Source organism: Solanum verrucosum, unplaced genomic scaffold (genome assembly GCF_900185275.1).
Source record: "Solanum verrucosum unplaced genomic scaffold, falcon-dt-bn FXZP01000196.1, whole genome shotgun sequence".
Lineage (NCBI taxonomy): Eukaryota > Viridiplantae > Streptophyta > Magnoliopsida > Solanales > Solanaceae > Solanum > Solanum verrucosum.
The window spans coordinates 3,255,054-3,273,975 of record NW_026020420.1 but is presented as its reverse complement, the minus strand read 5'-3'; the positions used below and the strand labels follow the sequence as shown (position 1 = coordinate 3,273,975).

At 33.7% G+C, this 18,922-nt stretch overlaps 2 protein-coding genes across 2 annotated transcripts; both read right to left on the bottom strand.

Moving 5' to 3' along the window:
• Positions 1-533: 533 nt before the first annotated feature.
• LOC125841000 (probable pectinesterase 15) lies at positions 534-4,659 on the bottom strand. Its single transcript, XM_049519996.1, has 5 exons — positions 4,256-4,659; positions 3,287-3,458; positions 2,193-2,399; positions 1,342-1,595; positions 534-696 (listed from the first exon to the last, which is right to left on the bottom strand). Exons 1-5 carry the CDS (start codon positions 4,633-4,635, stop codon positions 534-536), a joined length of 1,176 nt encoding a protein of 391 aa, XP_049375953.1. The 5' UTR covers positions 4,636-4,659.
• A 2,051-nt stretch (positions 4,660-6,710) lies between these two features.
• LOC125840985 (uncharacterized) lies at positions 6,711-17,988 on the bottom strand. The gene is made up of 21 exons (XM_049519975.1): positions 17,271-17,988; positions 16,076-16,147; positions 15,755-15,959; positions 15,561-15,669; positions 13,493-13,582; positions 13,268-13,345; positions 13,062-13,154; positions 12,883-12,975; positions 12,704-12,785; positions 12,526-12,585; positions 12,401-12,453; positions 12,108-12,274; positions 9,582-9,795; positions 9,432-9,489; positions 9,292-9,348; positions 8,876-9,121; positions 8,302-8,366; positions 8,140-8,196; positions 7,954-8,047; positions 6,915-7,055; positions 6,711-6,839 (listed from the first exon to the last, which is right to left on the bottom strand). Exons 1-21 carry the CDS (start codon positions 17,823-17,825, stop codon positions 6,711-6,713), a joined length of 2,718 nt encoding a protein of 905 aa, XP_049375932.1. The 5' UTR covers positions 17,826-17,988.
• Between the last annotated feature and the right edge of the window lie 934 nt (positions 17,989-18,922).

Here is an 18,922-nt window from a genome sequence, read left to right as displayed (position 1 = left end):
TGCAGTGCCCTTTTTAGTTTCTATCTTATAACTAATTTTGTATTGTGATTCTTGTTATAATAGATCCATAAGATATTTATCTTTTATATTTTTATCAAAAAAAAAGATATTAATCTTTTATATGTGTTTTACATCCTTTTTTAGGTGGAAATAAAAAATACATGATTGCAATGTCATGGATATATCTCATCGTGCTAAAATACATTAAATACTTCTGTACAGACATGTAATTGCTTCAAAAATATGAGTTTCATGCAAAAGAGATACATGGACTATATATATTTAAATAGAATAAATTGCAAAAGAGTTAAGTTTTATGTACTGATGATGTAAACAAATACACAATCAAATCACTTATTAGATAATTATAGTTAAAATCCATAAGTTAAGTATGATTTTATATCGAGTAAAAAAGCTTTTATTTGTCATTATACAACAAAGTAATATATCATAATGTATATCCTTAGTAAGTTTTTTTCTAAAATCTTAATTAAGGTTTGTATCTTATGTTAAAATATAATGAATCTCAAAAATTAAGTGTCTGATCTTCCATTAGAAATCCATTGTTCTCCATCTACAAATGAAATATCCATGTATTGATTTGCCTCATTTTGCTTCAATTGCTTTGCATATGATACTCTATCTGTGTAATTAGCTCCTGGTCCAAAACAATCATATTCTCCAAACAATACTGTCCTGCAAAACATGGTAATATTCAGTCTTTAAGTATTTAACATTACTCTGGTCCTTTTAGTCTATCCAAAAAAGAATAGACGTATTTCTATATTTAGAAATAATTAAATTTTATAATATATAGTTTATATTTCATCCTTATTAATGACATGATCTAATAGCCATAGAAATGTTATGCAATGTATAATATAAGAACATAAGTTTTAAAAGGTGTATTCTTTGTTTGTTCAACTAACCAAATTGAATCAATTGGGCTTCATTTCGAGTAGTATTGTTTAAGTGCTATTTTTATAAATAAGATTAAGTAAGAAAATGTAGAATTGACTTCAATCATGATTATCTCGACTTCTTAAGCACATATTTTACCAGTCTAACATCTTTTCAATCGAAATCTTAATAGAGTATGGACATGAATTGAGTGAACATGCATATCACTTGAAAAAATATTAAAGTTTTACGAGTTTTTTTTTTTACAAGTTTGGAGTGAAAAATTGACATAACGTATACCAAACATGTTTTTTAAGAGTACTATGTCCAAACGAGCCCTTAAATTAAACTCCGTATTCAAATTTCAATATGTATTTAAACACTATCACATAAAATGAAACAGACAAAGTAACAAATTATGTGATGATCATTAATACTTACTGATCTTTATTTGGATCTCTCCAATCATTCCATCCATCTGAGGAAATCACATCAGACATATAAGTCTTGGAAAAAATAACAGTAGCATATGCTCCCCATGCTCTGCCTAGCCATATTTTTCCAGTGCCATTAATAACACAATTTAAAAATGAAAATCCAGAATTTTCATTTTTGGAATTTCTTCCTTGTGCTGTGATGGATCCTCCTATTTCACCACTTGTTTCTTCTTTTGCTATTGAATTTATCTTGCAATCCTGTCGTAAACAGTCGAGTCAGAATTTGAAGTTTATAGATTCTGAACGTAATATTTGAATTCATAATTACTCGTATTAGTTATGGAGTTTGGAATTAAAAGAAGAAGAAGAATTAACCTAAATAGTCGTTCACTCAATGTTTAAACTGAAAAATAGCTAGCACATGTATTTATAATGAGTATAACCGGTGTATAACAATTACATATTTCGATGAACCTAGTAACTTTTGCTTAGACTTTGTGTTTGTATTACGAAAACCATCAAATATGTGTAAATATTTAATTGTGAATTAAGTAACTATGAAGACTACGAATTTAATAGCAAGTTCAGAACCCATAAACTTATGTATACCGACTAGGGTAAGTAAACATTGAATTCAGTCGGATATTTATTTAAAGGGGAAAAAATCAAATATGTCATCAAACTTTAAAAAATGGCTCATTTATGTTATCCGTTAAAAATTTAGCTCATTCATGTCATTATTTGTTAAAATACATGGTCTAAGTAAACACTATTGGCTAGCAACATAAGTTATTCAAAACCAAAAAATAAATGAATTTAAGTTGTATACACGAACGAACCCGTTAATAAATGTACCTCATAGAGTGATCTAGCACTTCCAAAAATAAAATCAATGGATCCTTGAATGAAGCATTCTTTAAAATAATGTCTTCCTTTATCATCATTAAGAGTATCTTGTGCTCCATAAAATCCACAACCATAAAATGCAGATTCATCTCCACTTACTCTTACAGCCACTGCTTGTGCTCCAACATCACCTGGTGAAGCTGCTGGAGCTGTGTTCTTAAAATCACAAAAAAAAACATGGTTAATAAATAAATAATAATAATAATTGTGCCTCAATTTCAAGCAAGTTGATGTTGATTATATGAATTTTTACTGTTTCAATTCAATATTAATTACAAATAATACTATCCCCGTTCACTTTTAATTGTCATAGTTTCTTTTTTTTTTAGAGTCAAACGATAATAACTTTGACTAACATTTTACGATATATTTTTTCATCATATTGATATGCAAAAAAATTGGAATTTATAGTACTTTTCATATAGTTTTTGAATATCTAAATTTTTTGTTTAAAATATCGAATTAATGTAATCTAATTTAACTTTAAAAATTAGTCAAATTGACTTTGAAAAACGTAACATGACAATTAAAAATGGACAGAGGGAGTAATAGTTTCTTTATAGTACTGCAAACCATTATGAGGTCTCATATTCAAATTTAAAGCAAAAATACTAGTGATGATGGTTTCTGCCTTGTATGTTCAAGTTTTAGCGGACAAATTTATCGAGTATCTTGATGGGAGAAAGCAAATAACCATGAAATTAGTCAATGTATATATAAATTGATCTGACACCGCGATTAGTTTAAGAAAAAGATAACAGAGACTATAAGACTCCTATATATAAGAAAACATGTATTAATTAGTCACAAACAAAATTACATAGCTTATCCTATAACGATTGTCAAAAAATCATGTCCTATTTAGCGATTGGTCAACGCTAAATTCAGTAGCTTTTTTTTAGTAGTAGTAGTAGTAGCAGCAGCATACATTGGATCTACTAATATTACTCATGAAAAATTATCTCCAATTAAAATTGTATGAGAAAAAAAAAAATTAATTATAAGATTGATCACATTATGAAAATAAAATAAAATTAGTATACCTGAAAGCTGATATTATAGGCAATAAAATTGGGAGCATAAATAGCAACAGTGAAACTATTAGCAGTTCCACCAGTAGAATTTGCAGTATCATTCCATGCTATAGCAGTATTTTGATAACCTTGGCCTTGTATTATTAAATTTGTTTTGCTAGAGTTTATTACCACTTTCTCCCTGCCAGAATTAATAGCATAGTAAAACTCCAATTAATTAAAATTATAATTCTAAGAGTTAAATATCTTTGTATACACTGACTCGTAATGTAACATATATACACTACAACAAAAACAACTTTTAGTGGTAATAAATAAGAACATTAACAAAGAGTGTTGAATCCTTTAATTTATCAGCATTAGTTAATTGTTATTGGATCCTTTAGCGATATTTACAAAGAGTGACAATTGCCTCTAAAAAAAATAAACGGCAACTAACCTATTGCCGTTAATTAATTACCACGAAAAATAATTTTTGATGTAGTGATAGTGCGTATAACTTTTGACACTATCAATACAAGTAATTGTTCATAAAAAAAGAGTTTATAACCAAAAAAATAAAGCAAATTATCTATCACAACAAATTTCTTTATATTGGTAGTGTCTAAGTTACAATTGAATTTCCTTACAAACTCAAATAGAATACAATTTGTATACACCGATGGTATATAGAGCGAATTCTGATTTAAATTTAATAAGTTCAATATTTAAGATTATTATCACCTAACTCATTGTATTGTTAAAATTGTATTGTTGAGATTTTAAGAGGATATATATATATATATATATATATATATATATTCCTCCTTAAAAAGTGGGATCTACGATCTTAAAATAAGGTAGATTACTTGCTACAATAAGTCAAATTAATATGATATAGTAAAAATTATTTCTATTTTCAATGTATATGAGTTAAACTCCGATCAATATATATAAAAATGAAAAATAAGTAAAATAAAAAAAATAGAAAAAAGTTACTTGTATGTGCCTGAATCAACTAGAATAAGTGTTCTAGTAGAGCTATCATCAGGAACAGAATCCACAGCCTTTTGTATACTGCTGAAATTTCCACAACCATTTAAATCCACTGTTAAAACATGAGAAACTCCATATAATGATATAAGTTTTGAGTTCCATTTGGAATTTTCACATTTAGAACTTTGCAATAATAATAATGATCTTGTAATTTCATCAAAGACAAAAAAGAAATCTTGTATACCACTTTTTTCTATGACCCTATTTAGAAAATTATCATTATTTGTTTGGTTATTGTAATATAGAGGAAAAATGATGGAAGATAGTAAAATGGTAAAGGAAATGGACCAAAAAAAAATGGTCCTTGTAGTTGTGTTATTCATAGTTTAGTGTATATTTTGATTTGATGTGTTGTTTTGGTTGTACTTTTTTTATGGTGGATTTAAAGAGTTTAAAATAGTTATGAACATGTGTGGGATATAATGAAAGCATGGAGATTTTTTATTTGTTGACGTAGGAGGTAAGAAAAGTGTGCACAAAGGGTCATTGGTCATGATTCAAATTATTTTTGTTTAATTATTAATCGTTGTTCGGTATCTGTATTGGGGTCGGACTTATTCTGAATTCGCGTCGAATGGTATCACATTGAAGGTAAATGTTTCCTTACAAAAGATGGTTCTATATATACCTAAAGATTGAATAACATGAAACTTCTGGTTGAAGATGAAGAAGTATTTACCATTTCACCGCAGTTTTTATTAGTCAAAATCATGATTATTGATGACAATACAATTTTAGTGATGAAGAAAAAAGATGAAAGATAATGGTCGAATTAAGATATGGGTAGCAAGAAAAAGTGGATATTAGATAATGGACACGCCAAGAAACTATGTAATAAAAATGTATTTAATTTAATTACCTTTTCCAATTGAGTTTCAATGATATATTAAAAGTATTTTACACTAATAAATCACTTAAAACATAATTATACACCATTGAGGAGTCATCTTTGTCTAGGGAGTCAATAAACACTCACTCATCGAAAAATTACACGGCTTAGATAGATCAAAATATTTCATATATGTATATATATCACTTATCTTTTTTGTGGATTTTTTTCTTTATTACTTTGAATTTCCTAGTGCAAATTATGATTTTATCACTAATTAGAAGTCACGGTTCATAAAGAATGAAGATAATTAACATGTTAGTTGATATAGGTTATTTATATAATATGTTAAAAATACATTAATTACGTTTTAAAAAAAAAAAAAAGTTATGCTGCTGATATATATTACAAGTTAATTAATTTTTAAAATAAATTAGGTGCGAATTCATGATGAAAGCTTTACTTAGATGCATGCTTATATGACAGATTTTGGCTTTTCAGAGTGAAGGATCGGCCCTTGGCCGGTGGATGGACATGTTGGCGTGTATGTAGTCTATTTCTACTTAATGAAGGTTCATAGATAGATTGTTTTCGAGAGACCCTCAGCTCAAGTAAATCATAATAAGGAAAGGAAATACAATAGTAAAAGAATCATATAGAAAATAATGGTGGGTATTATTAATTTGAGAATACTTGAGAAGCTTCTTCATTTATCATTGTGATCTTTTATTTGCTTAAAGTATAGCGACATTGCTTTTGCAGGACGCAGTTTCCCTTTCTCTTATTAATAATAACAATTTCAAAGCTCTTGAGGAAGAAATATTGAGTCTGATTAGCATAAACGTTAAATCAAAGGCTTGTGATAATGAACATTGAAAGTATCAATTAGGTCGTAACCCCATAAAATTCTAAAGAAAATCCATAACTTTCATACAACTCTCAACTTATTATATCTAAGTTGTCACGTTTCACTTCTCAGGAGTGAATTGACTAATCTTCAAAGTTTAATTTGATTAGATTAATTCGCACCATAAATTCCGCTACAACAAAAAATCAACAATGTGTTTATGGAAGCTTCAAGTAATGTGTGGCCGGCTAATCACAAGACTGCACTGAATAGGTTAATCGTTGGAGACAAGACCAAACGAAGAAACACATAATATGATGGCCGTCACCCACAATACTGTCATCGACCTATGCTCAACAATGTTGAACAAAACGTATGTTATAATATACATGTGAAGTAATGAACCAAAGCTCCATTGTTGATATCAAAGTCCACTGTCAAGCTTGATACTAATTGATTTGAACTGTTAAATCATTTTCACATGACGTTTTGAAGAAAAATAGATAACGAACCTCTGAGTACGGACGGGGAGAGAGGAGAATAAAATCAAACTCTCAAGATATGCTCGAGTTGTAGAATCTTTTTACACAAATATAATCCTCTACATCTCATTTGTAATAGTTACTACTTACCCTCTGTGATATATAAGATAGAAATATACATGTAATTTGAAAAAATGGATCTACAAATGGGATTTAACTTACAATCATCGGGTGTCAAAACTACTCATCTGGAACATCAGTTTCAGCTTCCCCTTGTTTAATGATTCTACATTTAGGAACCATTTTTTCCAGCATAGATGTGCCTTTAAAGCTAATCATTTGCCAACAAGTTTTTCTGTAGCTGACAAGCTGCAAAAAATACAAACTGCTTAGCAATCAAAGGGAGGATATGATGCACCAGCATAATAACATGTGAAAACAAACCTGATCTGGTGTTAACTCCTTGAATCCAAATTTCTTAGTCCAAATCGACATAGCTTCAACAGCCGCTGGGAGTACAAAGCGTCTCACACCCAAAAATGCAAGCAATTTTTCTATGCAGGAGAACAGCAACTGAAAGTATCCCTGTGAACATTGAAATTATCTTTTATAAGATACACTTCTAATAAGAAAGCTTCTCCTAAATGTAATAGAATGTCTTTTTTTTGTATCTGATACAACCCAGGGAAAACCACACCCCAAAAGATATCTATTGAGGTGGGAGAGCCCAAGGCTATATAAGCCCCAGATCAGCCTCCCATTAAGCCGATGTGGGACTACCGTCCCATACCACGCAATAGGGTTATAACAAATCACCACGCTCTGCACTCGTTGTCCTCAACAGCAGTGTGCTAGACCATTTCTAGCCCTGGATTAACACTGCAAATACCGGCGTCACCATCCATGGCACGACAGACACGAAGGGCGGTGGGTAGCTCTTTAAGTGAATCTTAGCAGGTAATTACAATATTAGATTCCACAAAATTGTTGATTCCTTTGTCAAAGCTTCATTTCTTATTCTATAGATCACTTTAAAGTTTAAAATGAAAAAAGGAACTTCTGTTCAAAACGAAAAAGTAAAAAGCTAAAAGAACAGGCCAACAATCCAGCCAAAGGTGACAGTCTCACAGTGGTCAGCAATTGTTGAGCTCGACTTGTTCAAACTACATCTACCATTTATTCAAGTTCTTCAAAAATACAGCATTGGTAATAAATGACCAAGCAATAAAAGTTGTCTTGCTTCCTGTCGGAAAGCTGTTCATAGATTATGCAACTCTTCTACCAAAAGGCCTAAATGCATATAAATATAAGGCAATACCCTTTCTGAATTTGACCCGTGATTAACTGGCTTTGGAAGATGTAATTCTAGCTAACCTAATAAAGTATTGCAAGAAATTAGCAAAGCAACAAAACATAAAATAACATAAAACAAAAAGGCATATATGACAGCAGGAACATCCTGAGAGTAGCTTCGTTGCTATACCTTGCCTTGGCTACCAACACGGGTTGCCACAAGAGGGAGTTCTGCCATATCCTGGCCAAAAATCCGGAGGATCCCTGCTGATATTACTGTTGAGCTGCATTGATCAGCCAAAGAACTTCTTAAGTTATTTGATCATAATAGATTTAAACTATCAAAAGCATTAAGAGAACATACAGCAATACTTACTTTACAGTCAATATAGCGCAATACATGCCCCCAAAGTCTTGGCCCCTAATATTCCTTCTGCAGGAAGTAAGAGAAGGTGTAAAGAAAAAAAACTCATGATTAGACAAATCATGAAACTAAATGGAAAAACCAACACTGAATAACAAGGAGAACAAAGCCTACCCATAAACCATAGAAGGAATGAAGTCACGTCCAGTTACTGAATCAACAATAGGATCGAAACCATCCTGAAAAGTCAACAATGAAAACCTTGATGACAACATTTTTCCTCAAAGCTGATGCATGCAATGAAAGATTTAATCTAGAAATTCTTGAAAGACACTTCCACAGGAAATTGAGAAAATACATGTAATGAATGTCATCTTATTAATGAGGGTAAAACGAAAAGTAAAAAGCTAATCACATCAATTAAATAGTAAATCATCTGAAACTCCACAAACAAAAAGCTGGTTTCGATGAAATAGGAAGTATCAGAACAGCAAATTCAAATGATATGCAGATATAACATCATGACATGCTTTCCTGCATTAGCAATTCTGGATGTGCACAGAAGCGCAACAGCAACAATTCTGAATATGTTCATACCATTCACAAAACCAGTCACAGAATGACAAAAGGCACTGACACAAAAAAGAGCATGAGATACATATTTGCCCACCAACCCCAACCCCATAATATGAAGTGGAGAGCAAGCTTTTGGTGATCATCGAAATAAATGATCAGGGATAATGCTTACATGGAAGATAGAAACAGCTTCTGCCAGTAGCCTTCTGGTTTCACGGGAGGAAATTCTGCCACTAAGAAGCCTCCATCTAACATCAAGTTCACCAACAGCAACCAAACTGTTATGTTTTTCCTTCATCCTTGCTGCATCCAAACAAGAATCAGGCAACCTCTCTTCTCCTGAGTTAAGCAAATTTTGCAAGGCAGAATAGATCCTCTTGCAATCCACGCTACAGAACCATTTTCCTTTAGGCAATTCCTGTGATGCAACAAGCATCAACTTTTAATGCTAAAAGTCTCAACCCCCTCCCCAACCAAACCGAAAATAATAATTAAAAATATTATTTAATAAAGGAAAGCGAAAGCAAGTACATAGGTCTAAGAAAAGAACCAATTCATGAAATAATCTTAAAATGCAAATGCATGCACCTTTAAATCTGCTATCTTGCTTTTCTTCAAGCAGCCAACATGATACTCTTTCTCACACTAAAAAACAAATGACGGATAAAGCATTTCAGTTCATATATTTAGTTGAATAAGACACAGATATAAGGAATGCAGAGGAAAACCTGGTCACAAAGGATGACAGTCCGTGGACCAAAACCAGACTTGCTAAAGTCATAAGCTCTGTAGACAGAAAAGATATGACATACTGGATCAAACTGACAAACCTAAGATGCTCGACCACAATGTTCTCTTAGCCAAACAAAAAATACTACCTGCATAAAACACATGCAATAAATTCTGCCTCTTCTGCATTCTTGACAAAACGAATGCAACGGTTTGTTATTTGCTCAATAGGATCAATGCCAGAGATCCTGCCGGCTGCTAAGGCATTCGTATTGCGCTCTGCAAACTTCTCCCTCTGTAACATGCTTTCACAATACTTGCAGTACCATTTACCACGAGGGATAGTTGATAATGATGCACACTCTGCATAGACCATTGGAATTACACATCAAATGCTTATAGATGAAACATGATATCATGACCAGCACCAGCAAGCAACAGGCCAACATCAACTAAATGGTGTAAAATGTGATATCAAGCAGAACAAAGCGAAAATTTAAATTTACCATTACAAAGTAAGTGCAGTTCAAAACACATTGATGGCTATATATCGTTCATACCAAAGGTGTTTAATTATATCAGTCTACAAGAAACTTAACAGAAGATAATTATCTTTCAGACTCATTTCATAGTGGTGCATAGATCTGATAGAAGGCTCAACTCTTATTTCATAAACGGCAAAGCCAAATCCTCTATATGCTCTAAAAGAACAAAGATTTAAAGACATGGACAGATGAAGGGTAGGGGAAAGAAGAAACAGCTCCAATTTCTTGTTTTGACTGGACACCGGCCCAAGGATGCATAGTCAACCTCTGCCATATTTGCTGTATTCCTTCAGCTGCATCTGTCCCATTTTATATGACACACTGCCCTTTTCAGTATGTCCCAAAAAAATTGAGACCTTTTTCTTTTTGGAAACTACTTAATCTTCACATCCTCATTTTACCCTTAATGACAGGACTAATTAGGCTGCTCACCACCACTCACTCAAAAATGAAAGACATCTGGAACTTTTACCACCACTCATTTAAAATAGCGCTTTTGGTACTTTGCATATATTTTTTGACATGAATTACGGGGGAAAATAGGGAAGGTTATAAACTTTGCATATATTTGATCAGGTCTTCTTTAATTTCTTAAACTATGTGCGAAGTCAAACACTGTCACAAGATTAAGGCAGTGGGAGGCTGGGAGCAATATGTACTAAGTTACAATTAGCTGAACACAGCTAGTGGAAACTGGACTAACCAAAGAAGATGAAGGTACAAGATTTCAAGTTAACCAACTAGATGCTGGTTCAGCATGTTTCGAGATCTTACAATTTGACAGGTTCGGAAACTAAAGTAGTTCCCATTTAAAAGGTCCAGAAAAAATAACAAAAAATATTATGTACAGGTTCATTGTCAGTCAATAGAACTCACTCCACGTAACAAATCCTTGATTATTATATTTGTTTTTATCATAGTGTTGTCCAGGTCAACTTGTAGGCACCTTGACTGTTCCACCAGGTACCTACTACCTCCTACGAACGCAGGTACCAGGTGACTCTGTTCCACTGGACTAGTATTTTAGTATCCGTTGGGATTTGAACCCTAGTCTCCAAGGGCCCCCCCCCCCCACCCCCCATAATTGACCACTAGGCCACATACCCTTGGGTGTCACTTAACTAATCCTTGTTCCAGCTCTGAATCATTTAATTTTTTTTATGGGGGGGAGGTGGTGCTCCGAAGTGCAGGTGATATGTCATTTAAGGATTTCAGAGTTTTGACTAACTAATGAACCAACTCTACGTCAATTTTCAAGATTTTATGCCTTTGCATTCTCTAAAACTTTTCTAACAAAGCTATAAATAGTTTTCAGAAAACTATATGGCTGCAACCTCAATCATGAACAAGTATAGTAGCCAAATTCAGTCTAGGATTCCTCATTAAAAATTTAATGGCCAGTTGATGAAGAGCTATACCAAGTAGAAATTCAAGGTGAAGATGTTATTTCTTAAATCTAAATCGGTGTAGCAAGTCTGCTGCTACTAGGGTAACTACATACGAATAAATGAGCATCTGAATAGAAATTAGCCACAGCAGAAAACTGCCTACTGTTCTTATCAACGGAAGCTTCAACATAGATAGACCCCTAACTTTTGAAACTTCTCATTTAAGATGTGATGGCCCACAGGCTTCACATCATTAACAGTTCAATATAAATGTATATAACAGATTGAAAGTAGATTCGACTTTAAGTTTTTTTTTTCGATAAGGTAAGGTTTATTGACGAAGTACCAAGAAGGTTCCAAAATCAAAAGTTACAAAAGACTGCTGGGAATATCCATACAGTCAATTACAACATCTCCCTAGGAAGAATTGATAGTCAAATATTACTAGAGTTAATTAAATTCGCAATTACAAGCTATTTCCTGAACTCAGCCTGTGTCCCCATCCTGAAATCAGCTACAGTAAATTAGGTTCTTATTCACTTAGTCCTATCTTACCTCCATTCAACCCAACCACCCTCACCTCAGAAAACCCAAGAAAGGAAAGAAAGGAAAGCAATACGATGCATTGATGATCAAACAGAACATGGTGAACTCAATCATCATTCACCAGGGAAAAAGACGAGAAGAAGAAAGTATCTTCTATAATATTGAAACTGTCAATCAAGAAAAATCCAACTTTCACCTTTATGGAAAGCCCTAGGACATCCATCACAAAGCACTAGTTTACCACCATCTGCGCATATGATGCACAAGTCATCACTGTCTTTAACTGAAGACTTGCGGCCTTTTAATAGAGATATAGCAAATTCATGTAGCGAAACTCCATTAGACGTGTAAATATACCCATAACTGCAGCAGACATTGACAAAGTCAAGTACCCACGTTAGAACTGCATCAGCAGAACTAGGTTTTGCTTAAAGTCATTAATGATACATATTCTTTGAACGAGAGATGAAAAGTTCAATGAAGACTAACGGTTTTTTGCGTGATGCCCAACCTGCATGAGCTTCAAACTGAGATGGACTAACCTAACCATAAAACGAAATGCCATCAGAATATCTCTCAGGATAATTGGGGAGACACTAAGCTAGGGGTTGTACCTCAGTATTGCAGCAAGAACAGAATATACCAGATCCCTTCTTATAACCAACAAGCAATTTCTGCCAATTACAAACAACCAATTAATGATATCAACAAAATAAAGCAGAGAAAAAAATCCAGTGTATACAATGGATCAACGACTATATTTAAAAAGTGGTAAAGGAGATGCTCAGCAACCTTTCCACGAGAATAATAAGCTACTTCAGTTCCTTCAGGCAGTCCACCTTCCTCAAAAACCAATCTATGCATCTTTTGATCCCTGAACAAAGTGATATCACAGAACCAAGCAATATAAGTAACATTGCTATCCGAAGAATTCACAATTAGTATAAGTAATACAGAAGACAAGTACCAACCTTTTTGTCATTTTCCATTGGGTCCTAGAGTGCACCGAGACACCAGGCGAAGCAACTTTCGAATACTTTGAAACTACAACTGATTTTAACAGTCTGACATAAACATAAAAGCCACCATATGAGTTAGAGGTAATTTATTAGAAAAAGCTCTAATGACAAATTCAGTAATATTCACCAACTTTTCTGAGATGTTTCCCTGCATGCTGTTTCTGAATGAACTGCACATTATAGAAGTTTCATCCGACTTTGGAGCCAAAACTGGCTTCGTTACCCTTGAAGGACCAAGTAAAAGTAGGTTATAAGAAGAGACAACAAAAAAAGAACTATATTTTCACTTCGTAAAATAAGAAAAATAAACAGAAGAACAATAAGGGAAATAGCACACTTATTTGGTGTCTTCCACTTCTTTCTGGAGAGAGCATGCGCTGAAGGAGACTGTCTACTCGAATGATTTATCGCGACCCTTAATATGCAAATAAAACAGCATCAGCACATGTTCATAAACCCACTTTACTCACATTGAGCAAAAGTTCAATGACCACATATATCAAGCAGAATCAATTAACTATATTTTTTTGACAAAGAATCAATTAACTATATTGATACTAACTTTTTCTTTTTCCTTCCCTTAATGCTTCTTAGCGAAACAGACATATTTGAAGTTCCGGAGGAATTTAAGTTCAGAACTGGCTCAAACACCCTAAATTTGGGAAAAAGAAAAAAAACAAAATTAAGAACGATTATTATAACAAAAAAGAAAGACTGATAAGATATTCAAGTATGCAAACCGAAAAACAACAAATTTTCCAGATGACCATCTCTTCGAAAGGACACATGCATTACTAATTAAACAAATAGAGGAACCAACAGCTAACAGAAAGAACTCAACAATAAAAGAACAAGACTGGAAGCTAATCACACCCTGCTTAGTCATCAAAGAAAGTCTAGATCCATGATAAGTATCGTGTCTTCAACCACTTACCACTTCTGTTTTTCTATAATAATTCTATCTGATAAACTGGTGCGCTAAAATCACAAAGCAGTTCACTTTCATTGGTCAAAATAACATATTCTGGACCAGCTGCAACCAATATATCTGAGAAAGATGTACAGTACTATGGTACTCTCTGACACTCTTGGAAAGCAATGTGTCATTTTTTATCTTCTTTCTTTTTTGGATACCTGGGCATGGGCCAACTTGTGGTGCACATTGACTGTTCCACTGGTTACATGCTACCTCTTATGTCTCTCTTTATTCCTCAGAAACTTTTCATAATTATCAATAATATTCTTTTTCATGTGTTGAGGTGCTTGACTATCTCATCTAAAAGCTTAAGGAGAGATCATACTTTTATTTGTTTAAAATTATATCTTCAACACGCTCCTTCATGCGAGGCTTTAATGCTTTTTCATGGGTCAAGCATGTAAAATTCTTTTTGATAATGAGTGGAAGTGAAACTTGAAGTAAAGATCTAACCTGTTCTGATGCCATGTTACATTTTTTAACATGGTATTAGAGCAAGACTAATCCTTAATCTTGACTTCCTATATTGGGTCTCCATGTTATATTATCCACACACCAAATGTCCAATCATGTGCGTCTATCGATTTTAAGCGTCCAAATTGGTTTGTGGGAATTAGGTGTTTTCTCCTTATGAGAGGTGTTAAGTATCTCACAATTCACATTGGTCTTGGGTAATCGTCATCTTATTAGGCAGCTTTTGGGGTTGAGTAAAACTCAATACTCATTTTCTCAACATCAGGGCTTTGGAGGGTCCTTTATCAGAAACTACAAACTATAGGTTCTTTGACAAACTATAGATTATCTTACTATTACATATAACATATATTTAAGTGATGTCTTGATTTTTTAAATACAATTAGGAATAATCTATTTGACACAGCGTATAGGTTAACCTTGGTTTTCTCAACACAATTTTGGATATCTATTAGTAGCAAACAATACAACTGATTGTTAATACTTGTCTTATGTTACCGTCTGCTGACATTTCTGATAACTTTAACCCAACCAATATTGTTTCTCTCAAAGTCTTAAATAAAAAAAAAAACTACCGTGTTTAAGTTGTTGATCCGCTTTGTTCTTCAAAAAAACTTGCTAAACCAATTCTATTGTGCTCTTTAGTTTCATTTCACGTAAAATTTTATGTGGTTTTACAGTTCTACTGACAAAGAAAGATGGGAAGGAGCATGTACTGAAGAAGCGGGTCATGCTAGTCTATAGCACAATAGAAGCACTATGGTGATGCATAGTAGACCTACACATCATGTCTTTTTGAAACTAAAAAAAGAAAAAAAGACATGATGTGTAAGATCTACTATGCATCACTATCTTGTCTTCCAATCCCATTACAGTGGCATATCCAGAATTGAGTTTATGGGTTCTAGATTCGATAAAATGCAACTTATTGGGTTGAAAATAAATTAATATTAAGTGTGTTTCTTAACACAGGCTCACAAAATAACACGATTTTGGGTTCCGCCAACCCCGAATTAGAAATATTGCTCCGTCCCTGGATCCAAACTTTTAAATTGTTGCCTAAATCCTAAAATCTACATTGGTGCTAAACTGATCTTAAGAATCAGGCTCCATTACAGCACAAAAGAAAAAGGAACAAACAGCAGCAATAAGATCATGAGAATTTAAAAGAAAAACATACCCATTTTCAGTGTTTATCGACTGTGTTGGAGTGGCTTCTAATCTTAAGGAAACTATGCATGAATCACAAAGTTGTTCATCATTTCCAGCTAGTGTTGCAACGAAAGACCCTAGCAATAGCAGTAAGCACGTATCTTTTAATTACCATTGTAAGAGAACATATCTCTATATTCAAGTTTGCATGAGAAAGCTCACCCTTGCAATCCCGACAAAAGAGACTTTTCTTCACAGGAACTGGACCGATGACACTCTGAATTGTTTCTTCTAATGTTTTCAAGGAACCTTTTCTACACTCTTTGACCACGTCGAGGAGGCTCTTGCCATTTTCTAGGCAGATATACTCTGATGCACGTCTGTATGAATTACACGCATGGATCTCAAATTTGCTAGGAGGGACAACCTAACATTGCGAATGTGAAATAGTAAAGTCCATTAAGATTACTGTTTATTAAGACGACTAAAGTAGTAAAGTGTGATAAAAGGAAGTAAGAGAAATAGAAAAAACTAAATACTCACTGTAGCTCCCTTGCACAGTTCACAAGAACAAAGGATTCCAGTATCTTTAATTGTTCCTCGGAGTGGAATTCCCTACAATTAAGACAATATTAACCTAAAGATGAAAGACATAACTACTGAATCCATCAAAGCATTTAAAAATAGGAACAGAAAACAGGGTGCAGCAGTTGCGAGACAAACCCGCAAAGATTCAACCCGCCCCGCATAGCAAAAATTTCTGTTTTCAATCCGCTCCGCATAATTTATTTTTCATTTTTAACTGAGTTAGATACCAAAAATGAAATTCATAGTGTCATACACAATGTGAATCTAGGCTAGTCGGGTCAGTGGGTGTCATATGCCAAAAGAAACTGGAAGTGGATCAACAGCAAGTTTCATGAGCCTCCATGTAGTTACAAAATTAATGATTTAATAAATTTGGCATGCATGCTGCCGACCGAAAAGGATTAGCATGAATGCCGCCTTTAGAAATTTATGCACATACACATTTAACAAAAAGAAACTGGAAGCAGATTGACAGAAAGTTACATGATATAGCCTTAGCCTTTATGTAGTTAAAAAATTAATGGTTTTATAAATTTAGAACAGGTACTGCCGATAAAAAAGAATAGCATGAATGATGCATTTAGAAATTTATGCATACACTCACTCTCCCCCTTCGTGGCACTGTGCGACAATTGAAGCCATATCCAACCAAAAGAATAATATTATCCAACCGCATTTTTAGTAAATTTAGCATCTCTAATAATTATAGTAAAACTTACCTGTTCACCCCTTAGCTTGCTTTTTTGGTGTTATGATATTAAGGTGATTTCCGTTTCATAATACCAAAGTGATGAAACAAGTTTTCATTTTTTTTCTTCTAGACAACTACTTACTGAGATTAGTTATGCTGCTTCAGCGTTTTGAACTGATTGGCTTATTTTCAATAATTGAGGTAACTCCTTTTCTTAACTAGTATAATTGAAGGGCAACTCTTTACAAATAAACAGAGAATCTAGAACTGCCTCTAATGCTATTATCATTTCTCCAATATCCTGTCGTGGGGAACTTGAACATAACGAATCAGTCAAGTTTGGTACTTTGAGTAGCAAATATCACTAAAGGACTAGCTCCGGCAAATTCAAATCAAAATAAAAAGGGTATCTAATACAAAAGGAAACAGAATATTAGCCACATTGTAAAAGAATGATACCTTCTTCCCACCATTGTAGAAAACAGGATAGCCTTCCAGTAAACCAGTCTCGAACAGCTCCTTCACCGTTTCAGGTATTACCGTAATTGAAATCTTCTTCGACATTTTCATTTCTAGTTTCTTCGTAGGTGTACCAGACATAACTACACTACTTCTCTCATCAACTTCACCTCCAGAATTTCCATTCGTAATCTCCAACAGCTCCCTCTTCCTCCCCAAAGCGGACCGTGTAAACCGCTTACTCCTCGACTCTTCTTTCACTTCAACCTCCACAACATCACCGTTATTCGCTGAAATTCCTAAATTACCCTTCGTCACATCCATATTTTTAACTTTACCACTTGAATTTCGGTTTGAATCTGCCGTCTTCCGCCTTTTGTTCCTCCTGTATACAACGACGCCGTTACTACCACTAACCTTAACCTGATGTTCGTCCGGCTCACGCCGGTTCAGATCACCGGTTTCAGGTTCGGATTCTGGTACCCGAGATTGAGCCGGTGGTTTTTCCTCCGCCGGCGATGAGATGTCAAATTCACGGTTTGTTTTTGCCGTCATTGGTTCTGATGTGTTCCGATTAGTGTGAACACAACAGCAACAACTCAAGGAGAGAGAACTGAACTATGGATCTGTAAAAGATGAGAGAATTCAGAAGCATCAAATCGGCGTTTCTGCTGAGGAACAGTATTTATATAACCCTTCGGCCGATGGAATAAGGAAGACGAAAGGGGATTGGAGAGTTAAGAAGTAGCAAGTGAGAAATCGGAGTTATTTTTGTAATCTATTTTATTTTATTGGAATACCAAAAATACCCCTAATCAAATTTGATTCCTAGAGCCAAACTCTCCTAAAATTGTTCTTTCGAGCCGAGTGTCTTTTGAAACAATCTCTCTATCATCATGAGGTAATGGCAATGTACTAACGTTTGTGTATATATGAAATTTTTATGATTCGTAAAAATTAGAAATTTCATAAATAGCCACCAAAAATAACTTAATTAGGCTTCATAGCTATAGTTTGTTATTTACAATTCGCAGTTACATGTTAGAGGGAGGAGAGAGACGAGCAATAGAGGGCAGAAAGTGGAGAGGTAAATTGTATTTGTATATTTGACGAATTATATATGTATGTCTGCTAGATAATTGTATATATGTAACTGATATACATATGCATTTGTATATTTGGCGAGCGAGATTGGGAGAGGGAGGAGAGAAGTGAGTGAAATTGAGAGAGGGAGGAGAGACGTGAGTGAGAGTGGGGAAATAGGCGAATTATACTTGTATATCTGTCATATATAATTGTATATGTATATGTATATGTATAATTTGTATTTGTATATGCATAAGAGAGGAGAGAGAAACACATTTATAGCTAAAAAGAGGTTGTGGATGATAATTAATTCAAATTATAGCTATATTAGCTAATTAACTAGTATATATTTGTAATGACCCGAAAGGTCATTTTGGTGATTTTTCGTGGAAATGACTATTTTACCCTTTCGGTAGTTGCCCCGAGTCTCATGTTTTGTGGTTGTAAAGTTGGTTTGAGGAAAAGTTGGTAAAAAGTTGAGTTTTTGAGAAGTTGAGTTTTTTATGAGTTAAAGTTGGTTAAAAGGTGTTTTTTCGAGTCATTTGGAGTTTCGGGACTCGGATCGG

What these genes read in the sequence shown, in the direction of transcription:
- LOC125841000 (XM_049519996.1), bottom strand. Translation starts at nt 4,635, where the DNA reads ATGAATAACACAACTACAAGGACCATTTTTTTTTGGTCCATTTCCTTT. An exon ending in GTTGATTCAGGCACATACAA is followed by an intron (nt 3,459 to 4,255) that starts GTAACTTTTTTC and finishes TAATTCTGGCAG; the next exon opens with GGAGAAAGTGGTAATAAACT. An exon ending in CCTATAATATCAGCTTTCAG is followed by an intron (nt 2,400 to 3,286) that starts GTATACTAATTT and finishes TGTGATTTTAAG; the next exon opens with AACACAGCTCCAGCAGCTTC.
- LOC125840985 (XM_049519975.1), bottom strand. Translation starts at nt 17,825, where the DNA reads ATGACGGCAAAAACAAACCGTGAATTTGACATCTCATCGCCGGCGGAG. An exon ending in CTTTTGTCGGGATTGCAAGG is followed by an intron (nt 15,670 to 15,754) that starts GTGAGCTTTCTC and finishes TGCTATTGCTAG; the next exon opens with GGTCTTTCGTTGCAACACTA. An exon ending in ATTCCTTCTATGGTTTATGG is followed by an intron (nt 8,197 to 8,301) that starts GTAGGCTTTGTT and finishes TACTTCCTGCAG; the next exon opens with AAGGAATATTAGGGGCCAAG.